The sequence below is a fragment of the Centrocercus urophasianus genome, unplaced genomic scaffold, assembly GCF_019232065.1.
Source record: "Centrocercus urophasianus isolate 14NV4802_14NV808 unplaced genomic scaffold, USGS_Curo_1.0 seq_20, whole genome shotgun sequence".
NCBI classification, from domain to species: Eukaryota; Metazoa; Chordata; class Aves; order Galliformes; family Phasianidae; genus Centrocercus; species Centrocercus urophasianus.
The window spans coordinates 18,486,869-18,496,975 of NW_024884756.1; the positions used below are offsets into that span (position 1 = coordinate 18,486,869).

The following is a 10,107-nucleotide window of genomic DNA, read 5'->3' on the forward strand; positions in this document are numbered from 1 at the left end:
GCCCGCTCCGCGCCTCATTCTCTCATGCTAGTTCCGGGGCCGCGGGGTATAAAGAGCTTTATGCAATGTCTGGAGGGTGGGAGTTTATAGAGAACGCGATGTCTCAACAGGGGAGCGCGCCTTTCTTCTGTAACTAGCGGGATAGGAAAAAGATCCCGAGTTCTCTGTGCGGAGCGGCATCCGAAGCAGAGCAGCCGGCCCGGAGGGAGCTGGAGCATCCCAGCCCAGATGGGAGCTCGGCAGCAGACGGATAGACAAGCAGCAACTGCCTGCAGAGTGCTGCTGTTGCTCGCTGCGTGCATCCTGCAAGGCAGTTGCCAAGGTAAGCGCTGCTCCCGTTGCCCGAGAGGCTGCGAGGAGAGCCCAGCGCCGGCCGCCAGGGCAGCGGAGCCGGTGCGGGTTAGCAGGGAGCTGGCCGTCCCCAGGGCCGTGTGTTGGGAGTTCATTCTGCCTTAAAAGAGCCTGCAACCCCCATCAGCTCTTCGCTTTCCCTTATCTTGGTACTAAGTAGTTATCCAGGGATGGCTTTTCTGCTTTGTACAAACTTTTCTCGCGCTGCTGGGCGCGGAGGGGCCGCTTCGGCCGTGCAGCACTGCGGTCTGCCCTTCGCGTGCCCGGGCACCCGTTCTGGCTCCGGGCGAGATGAAGCCCGACAGAACCTCGCAGAGCCTTGTTCCTCACGGTCCCTGCTCCCTTCTCACCAGCGAAGCGCGTTCTGCGGCACAGCGTCCCGTGCCCGGGAGCGCCTGCCGGAGCTGTGCCGAGTGCCGGTGTCGTCGGCGGGTAGCGGGTCCCGAACGTAGCCAGAGGCGGCAGCTCCTTGCAGCTCCTCGCGGGGGGCGGCCCCGCCGGTGCCGGTCACAGCTCGCGGCGGACCGCCGTGGCTGGGCTTTGCCGTTGCTAGGCGACCGGCAGCATGTGACTGGGCGCGGGCCGGCGCTCGGTGCTGGCGGGACCGGGACGGATGCGCTCCCCCGGCTGCGGCGGGGTGAGGGGCCGCAGCTTGCCCCTGGGCCCGGCTGTGGGGCCTAGAGCCGCCGGCCGTGCGTGTTGGTGCGCTGCGTGTGCGCCCAAATGGTTAATCTTCTTGCCTTGCTCAACTCTTAGCTTAAGCTCCTTAGACAGAATCAAGCAAGTAATTATGCAGCAACTGCTGCTAGCAGTTCCCTCTTAGAAGTGGAGAAAGAGGAGATGGCTAATGTGCAGCAGGAGCCCTGCAAAGGCCCTGGCAGGGAGGTCACACTGGGAGGCCAGCTAATCCCTTGTGCTACTGCACGCTGCGTGCAAATGGGAGCTGCGGTGCTGACCTCAAAGTGTGTTTTCTTGCTTGGCCACTTTTAGCTGTTTGGGACGTGCCCTGCAAAAGGTGTGATGGGAGAGGAGTGCAGGCTCTGGAACATGAATCTGCTCGCAGTAGAAACAGAGTATTCCTGATTCCTCCCCGCAGTGCCTGCTAAGGAAGTAAATAACTGCATCAATGAGGCTGTCTAGTATTAGTTGAAGCGTAAGTGATCTTAATAAAACGTCTGGGTGACAATCCTGGCCGCATGGTGATTGTTCTTGTAAAGTATTTGATATCCTTAAACTGAGCTCCTTGAATCCTGAGATGTCAGACTCTGATTTAAAAAAAAATACAATAAAATTAGGTGAATTTTGAAACCAAACTGAGGCTTAAAAAGAAATTGGGGAAAATCATGTTATCATGCCTAATCCTCTTCTCAAGGAAGGCTTGAGATTAGCAATATCTGAGTGTTCCCAGTATGTGCTGGATGTTTCTAGAATGAGCTTCACCTGTGCACTTCCTCAGATGATAATATCACAGTTCTCCCTGTTAGTTTAATTCTGGATTTACTAGACCTCAACATAGCACTTAAAAGCTGAATAAAAATACCTCCCCTTCTATTCCTTGTCATGCAGTGCCTGCTTCTGTAGGCCTCTTTAGGCCTCGTTGCCCCTAAGGTAGCAAATGTTGCAGCTGGAATCTGAAAAACTAACGGACTAACTCCAAGAAGGAGGGTCATGGGACTGATGTTAATGTTTGTTTTGAGGAATTTGGAAGGCCATCATGCTCATAGTCACAGACGCAGGATGGTTGTTGCACTCTCAGCAGCTTTGCAGAGGGCACATGAGCTCACTAGGGCAACTTCTCAGGCAAACAATGAGTTCTTTAATCTTTCTGCAAAGCATACCAGGTCTGTATGTTCATGCAGTGCTCCATGTACTGTCTGTTATTGGCCTCACCTTATCTAGTGTGGAAGGCCTGCTGGACTTCTGTTGAGGGAAGGATTTAGTACCTGAAAGTGGTTAGAGATTTTTTTGTTTCTAATGGTTTGGGGCCAGTGGAGCTGTTTGTTTCTTTATAACATCATTCATATATGTGAAAATCACATAGAAATCATTCATAAAAAACGGTTTTTCTTTATAAAAAAAGAACCCTTCTCACTAAATCTAAAATATTAAGAACATTATTTCTAAACTTACTATATTTATTATCTCTGGAGCCCATGTGTCTTTAATTTAATTAAACTTCCTTTTCTTTTTTTTTAGTGTACCTTAGGTCTTGATGAACTATTTCAATACAGATGATGTAAATAATTAAATATTTAAACTTTAGTGCTGTTTCTTCTAATCAATGCTCTTAAATTAGTGCATGTTGTAAAACATTACCATCCTTCTGTTTTTCAGAACTACACATATTGCACTTGCACGGAAGCTTTGGCTTTGCTGTAATTTATTGCAAAGTACTAAGTTGCTTTTTAAGGCCGGACCTTCACTGTACTAAGTAGTTTACAACATCTGAATTGGAGTTTGCTATTCAGCACTCCCTCTTCTCTGCTTCTGATGGATCTTTTTATTTCTTCAGCACTCCTCGTGTGGAGGGCAGATTCACGCTGCTGTGAATTATATGAAATAAATGATTTCTTAACCAGGCAGGTGATCATAGTTTTAGTGTAAACTTACAAATTCTTGGAAATGTAGCTGGAAACCTAAGCGTTCCTATTGGTGGTCTTTCTTATTACATACATGCTAGTTTTTTAATTTTTTGCATTCTATATTGAGCTAAGAGCCCAGAAGATCGCAGCTAGGTTGACTTTCAAGATGTATTTTTCCTCCTTTTTTTTTTTTTTCAATAATTCATAGTTTCCTGTCATTTTAAAAAGTTACTGTTGTAATCAAGTCCAGAATATAATTTTTTAAAAGCTTTTTTTTTTTTTTCCCAAGGAAAACCAGTTACCTAGGCATCTTGTCAAGATGTGATTTGCACAGCTTTGCCATTACATGAAGTTTGTGCATCACATTTGATTTACATCTTAAATCTCCAATGCGAAATTGTTGGTTTAAATACAACTCAGTCTTAAAATTTGTTCTGTTAAAAGATCTTCATTTGTCTATGGGAATGAAGACCTGTTTTAAGACCAAATCTGTATGGTGTTATATCAATCACAAAGAATGGTTGCATGAAGTGAGGCCAGTGATGCTTAGAACATGTATGGTAAATCCAAGCAGGGAGAAGAATAGCTTGAAGAAACACGCTTTTCCATCAAGTATTGTAAGAATTCAATCTCCAGATTAATAATTCAGTGTGTTTACAGACACTATCTTGATTCAAATCTGTTTGATGTCTGTAAGATGATGTATAATGACACTGCTGTAGGCGACAGGCCAGAGCCAGTGCTGGTACACCGTTGTATGGCACAGTGTATGTTTCTGTGGCAGAACAGCTTGTCTGTGAGATTATGTCGCTGCCCAGGCTCACTGTTAAAAGACCTTGAATGAGGCTTTCCTCAGGGACTAGGAATTTGGGAGTAATGAGGAGGAAGAAAGGATGGCAAAGAAAATGACTATGCCAGTGCAAACCTTATATACAGTTTAACAGGTATTGTAAATGATCTCTGGGTTGCAGCATTCTTCATATTCTGCACTTGGGTTATTTTTTTGGTTTCTCTTGGTGATGCACTTGGAAAACATCAGGAGCAAAGCTTGGTGTCTGACTAGTTCTGAACTTACTTTTTCCTGAGGGCTGAAAATTTGAATGTGTATCTTGATAAAACACATTGTAATCTTCTGGCATGTTAATTAATGAGTTGTAGTTCTGTGCTCTGACAGTCTTTTTTTTTTTTTTTTTTTTTAAAGGCGCTTTTTAATAAGTAGCCTTCTTTTAATACATATCTTGACTTTTCTTAATAATTTACTCTTTCTGTATACTGTTCAGCAAAGCATAGCAGGAATTTGCTAAGTAATCAGCTAAAGTGAAGAATGGGACGACCCCCAAAATTTTAGTTAAAAATTGAAGGCAGTAATAGGCTGACACCTGGTTAGATTGTTAGACTTAGGTTCTATGCCAAATGCTAGAGTTGCAGTAAATGATCAAGCTACAGAAGTCTAGGCATAGAGGCAGAGCATCTAAGGAGATTTTAGCTAAGATAAATGTATGATGCTTGTGTTGCTTCAATTTCCCTGTAAGACAAACCAAAATCTTCTTTCATATATTGAGCTGATTGGAAATTTGAGCAATGAAATCCCACTTTAATCCAGATTTACTTTCCATGTGTTTTGCAGGAAATCAGCAAAGATTCATTTGGGGGAAAGGTAGAATGCAATTTCATTAAAGCCTATTAATTTCCTTTTTGGGCTTCCTGGATTGATATGAAATCAGTAAGAGTTTTTGGAGCTTTTTCCGCTTGCCATCTTGCAGTGTTAGATTATTGTCATATTGAAGTACAGTGATGTTTGCTTTTAACTTCTCAGTATTTACTATGTAAACTGGGGGTTCATTTGTCAAGGCTTTTCTCGCTTAATACTCATATTCTTAATTACGCACTGATCGGACATTATAGCAGTTGGGGGTATTGGGTTAAATGCCAATTCTGTCTTTCTACAAAGTTTGTTCTGAGACCTTGTGAAAACATTTTGGATGGGCAGATACCATGGCACTTTGAATCTTCCTGTGTGATCACATTTTTTAAGAGTGTTTGTTTCTCCTATTTTAAAGCTTTGTTTAATAAGTAGGAAAGTCACATAGCATTTTGGATGTGAAGGTGTCATTGATGGAAAAACATTAAAGGTCTCTTCTAATTAATGATCTACAGATTGACATGTAAATAAAGAGCAGTTGATGCTTTTATGCTAGATTAGGTCACTGTGGTTAATTAGCTATGATAATCAGATAATTTGTTGGTGTGTTCTAATAGTTTACGCTGAGTGTGGCAAATAAAAGTCAACTTCTTTTCAAATTACTTTGAAGTGCTTCTGCATATAATTCAATAACTGTACTTTGTTCATAAAATATCTTTAAGTGTTATAGATTAAGAAAAAGTAAGGGCTCTTCTCAGTCAAGCCAGTGCAGCTTCTTTGATTTCAAGGAAAATACCCCTGAGTTGTACTGATCTTCGAGATGGAAAATAGGATTTGGTGGAGAGTAAACATCTCTTTTAATAGCTTATTATTGCTTGAGATCCACTTTAAAGTTTACTTTCTTATGCTAATGTTCTATTAACTGTTGTTCTTTTTTTTTGTGTGTCTGTGTGTGTGTTCCCTGAACTCAGCACATTTTTAGAACAGTTGAAGAAAATTAAGTGTAATGAGTAAGCATAGAAATTTTTTAATGGAATGGGTTGCCTCTAGCGGGTTCTATAAGCTTTTACTGTTGGTTTTGAGCCTTTTAATGTTTTCTTTGTTTTGCAATGCTTGAAGTGGATTAGAGATCTAAGGATCACTGTTACAGAGTTGGCTGGGGATTAATAAAATGGCATAAAAGAGTTAACTGAAATTGTTCTTCCTTTATGCCCTGTTATATTTTAAGCTTTTAATATGAATAAATTGCCTTTGTTTTGCACTCAAGAAGTCAGATCTTCAGCAGAAGACACTGTAAATCAGCACTGTGTTTGTCCAATTACTTTTTTATGCAAGCAGGTCATGTTGCCACATCCTGTTGTGTGGAGTCCAAGAAAGAGTCCACTACAACAGGGACTTCTGTGGCTGATGACTGCAGGCTCACGCTTTGGTAGATCAAGGTGAGGGATGGGGGTTTTTAGTTAAGTTCTGTGGCATCTTTACTAAAAACAAAGACATGTAGTACTTAAGATATCCCAGGAATTTCCATATTCACATTTACAATCTAGGTGATGGGTTTCATCTTTGGAAACCACTCAGATATGCATGCCAGGGGGTTTGATTTGGTTTAGTTTAGTTTGAAGGAGTATAGCATTGGCAGAATTGAAGTGCCTGCATGGATAAGTAATCCTCCACAGGCCTGTCCAGAAGCAGGAAGTTGGCTGCGAACTTCACATCTATCACCAGTGTCGGGATGGCCCCGCTTTGGGGTATCTAGGCCCTCTCATACCATGTCACCTAAGGGTATTTTTTACAGAGCTGATAAGCCAATTTAGCAGCTACTGCTACTGGGAGCAGGGGACTGTTCTTCTCCCTCTTGCAATGACATGTTCCCGTGTTACTGCCTGTGTTCCTGCTTACTTTATGTTAGTGCTTCTATCAGACCTCTCAGTGAGTGACTTTCATGTACGAATCTGGTGGAAAACTAAAGCAAGTCTGATGAATTGAGTACTTTCTTGATGGCTTAGTGAATTAGGACAATGCAGAGAAAGGTCTGGTAGTCACTAGAGGCTGGAAAAGCAAGTGAACCTCAGCATTAAGTGGGAGAAGGAGTGGTTTTGGAAAGGGGAAAAAAGAGACCCTTTGTCTATGGTAGTGAGTCAGTGGGTTGGCTCAGTTGGCCATGCAATCACTGCTTAATGCTACTGTAAGGAAATTTAGGAAATGGTTGGCTAGCATGCTAGTTAGAAGAATGGTCCCATCAGGGCTGTAATGGTTAGCATTGCTGGAAACTCTTTTGAAAAGTTGTCTGGTGTAAACAGATGGCTTGACTTGAATGGGACTGCTCACGTGTTCACTTTTGAGCAAGATTGTAGGGCTGTTCTAAACCTGCAGTACAGTAAATGAGTTGGACAATAACCAAGCGCTTGGAATGCTGCAGCAATTTTATTGGTCTTCTGGCTGAATGAATAAACCTGATTTTTACTACTGAGAGATATAGCAGGTTTTAAACCATTTCACTTGAAACGAATGAACTGTAGTTAGTGTCTGAAACTAGCGACAGTTTGTGGTGTCTTCCATACCTGTACAAGAGCTGTTCTGTTAGCTTTGCAGTTTTTCTCTTCTGTGTATGAATGAATTCAGCCACAGAATGCACTTTAAAGCCTGATGACTCTCACCAGAAGTGAATTTTAGTCTCTAATGTTCTGTTAATGTACTCAAGTACTAAAATTCCTTTTGTTACCTCTGCAGTATGTGAAAGATATTTAGTAGTGTAATTAAACTGAGCCTACTTAGTTAATAATCTGAGCTTGACAAATAGCAGTTGGCTGAACCAAGAGGGAGATCTGACTAGTCTCAGACATAGCTCAATCATGCTGTCGCCTTGCTGGGGCCGGCTCGCCATCTGCCTCGCTGGGAGCTTTGCCTGAGCAAAGGATGCAGCAATGGCAGCCGGGCTTCTTTGGCAAGTGCAGTAGAAGTGGTGGTGTTTCATGAGATTTGTATTGTAATTGCAGACAATTGGAAAAAAAAAAAAAAAAAAAAAGACGATTTAACAGTGAAAATACAGAAATGATATTATTAGTCTTCATTATTCTTGCACTTCTGAATTTTTAACCAGCCAGCTGCAGGTGGCACTTTGAAATGATTATCTTATAGTACAAATATTAAAAAAAAACCCAAAACTGCACTCAAAATCATTTAGAAATTTGGGCATCTCTTCAATTCATTTAAGGAAAAACTAAAAGACAAATAGTGAAGACAAATAGTGAAATTCAGTGAAGTAATAACTAAGAGTGAAGTGAAAGCTGTGGTCTTGCCAAAGTACTTTATGCATACTAAGATCTTATTACCTGCTAGATAACAGCTACCATTCTTCCCTTTTTCTTGTATGGTTTCCTGAATGTTTTAACAGTAAAGAGCTCTCTTTTTAGATATGTAGACTTTCTAACTTGTTGGCCTACTCAACTTTTTTCATGGAGTTGAGAATTCTCTTTAAGTCACTTAAATCCCAAGAAATTTCATGAGGTAGCAGAGCGGGGGAGAGAGGCACCCCGAGTTATTGCCCCACTAAGGGAAAATCTCAGCCATTGTATGTTCTTCATAGAATGCTGACTTTTTGACCAGCAATATACCTGGTATGGTTGGGGCCCTCTTCCTAGCATGTATTTGGAAAGACTGATGGGAGCTACTGCTATGAGGAAGGGATTATGATTTAAAGATTGCAAATGTGTATGCAAACTCAGAGGGCTGTAGCACTTCTCCTATAAAGAAAGGCTGAGAGAGCTGGGATTGTTCAGCCTGGTGAATAGAAGGCTCCAGGCAGACGTAAAGTGTCCTCCCAGTGCCTTCAGGGAGCCTGTGGAAAAGCTGGAGAGGAGCCCTTCTTCAGAAGACTGTAGTGAGAGGACAAGGGGGAATGGCTTTAAACTAAAAGAGGGGTGATTTAGATTAAATACTAGGAGGAAATTTGTTAGTCAGTGGGCAGTGAGGCCCTGGCACAGCTGCCCAGAGGAGCTGTGGGTGCCCCATCCCTGAAGGTGCTCAAGGACAGGTTGGACGGGGCTGTGGGCAGCCTGAGCGGGTGGGGGCAACCAGCCTGCAGCAGGGGGGGGACTGGGTGGGCTGCAAGGTCCCTTCCAACCCAAGCCGTTCTGTGATTCTGTGCTGTGTTTTGCTACCACTGTGAAACTTGGGAGAGAAGCGATGCTTTTTCTGTTACTTATGATCACATATGATAGGATAGATTTACTGCATTTATCTGCTTTTGATGAACTCAAGGATTTTGACTTTCTACTTTAAGATGATTATTAGTATTACTATTCCAGTGAAAATATTTTTATGAAAAAAAACACATTTAAAATGATGATTTAATTCTTGTTACTGTTTTTCAAGTCTGTTAAGATAAAATTGCATTCTGTGAGAGTATGTTGGACAACGTAACTGCTCTAGTTCAGATTGTCCTTCTTTTCTCGAGGAATTTGTTTTTCAAGAAGCCTGATAGGGAGTGACTAGCTGTAACTATTAGTTGCTAGCTGAAATTGCATTACTTCAGAATGAGGGAGAAATGTAGCAATTGCTTGTGCATCAGAAGCAATATCTGTAGTTGTCCTTGACAGCAGTAAGCAGCATTATTACTTCTGTGCACATTACATGCTTGTAGCATATGATATATCTATTCTGCACAGACATTTCAGTTCTTCTGTTTTTCTGAAAATATTTTCTGAAAATATTTAGTCTTCAGCAAATCACAATGACTTTCTGGGTTCAAAATGATGATTGGGTACCCTGTGAAACTTTGGTATGCAGATTAACATGTCTTTTTTTTTTTTCAAGAGACTGAATAGGTGGGATGATACTACTTAAGTTGTGAAGAGTTTTGTTAGGAATATGGGTTCTGTGGTGAAAAGAAAAAATAGCTTTTGATATGCATGCTTACTGTATTTATTATCTGTAAGGGGAAATAGTTCATTTTTCTAATGACAAGTTTCATTTTTCATTTAATAACCTATGGTATAATACTAGTATTATACCTAGTAAAGTTTATGATTTGGTGAAGTGCTATATATTGCATAGCAATTTTCAGTCTTAACAAGAGTGCGTAAGAGAAAATACAAATGACATGATTTGATTGTCACAAGCCAGATTGTAAGGCTATTACTGAGGCAGATTCCTTATACTGTAGTGACTCATCAGCTTTCAGGAGAGCATGACTGAAAGGAATGCAGCTCACCATCTCAGTGTGAGGTTTAATTTTGAGAACAAACAGCGCATTGGTTGAAAAATTTATTTAAAAAACAATGCAGGCTCTCAGTATGGGAGCAGCTCCGTGAGCAGGTGATTTTATCATCTACTACTGCATCTGTCAGATTTTCTCAATGGCATATGCTGTACATGTTCTCTCTTAAATTGTTTGAACACTTGTTTTTTTTCCTTCTCCATTTTCCTTGCACTGTGTAGCTGTAAATACTTCCTATTCTCGAAGGTCTTTCTCATTTGGCTATCTTCTCCCCCTCCTTATCACCGCCTTTCCCCGCTCCTCCCCCCCCCCAT

At 41.6% G+C, this 10,107-nt stretch overlaps 1 protein-coding gene across 1 annotated transcript in view; it reads left to right on the forward strand.

The window, feature by feature from the left end:
• The first annotated feature begins 228 nt into the window (after positions 1–228).
• Positions 229–10,107, forward strand: part of LRP2 (LDL receptor related protein 2) — a 109,379-nt gene continuing 99,500 nt past the window's right edge. The window contains exon 1 of the mRNA XM_042822612.1: positions 229–322. Within this exon, the coding sequence (XP_042678546.1) occupies positions 229–322 (94 nt within the window). The remainder of the gene's footprint in view (positions 323–10,107) is intronic.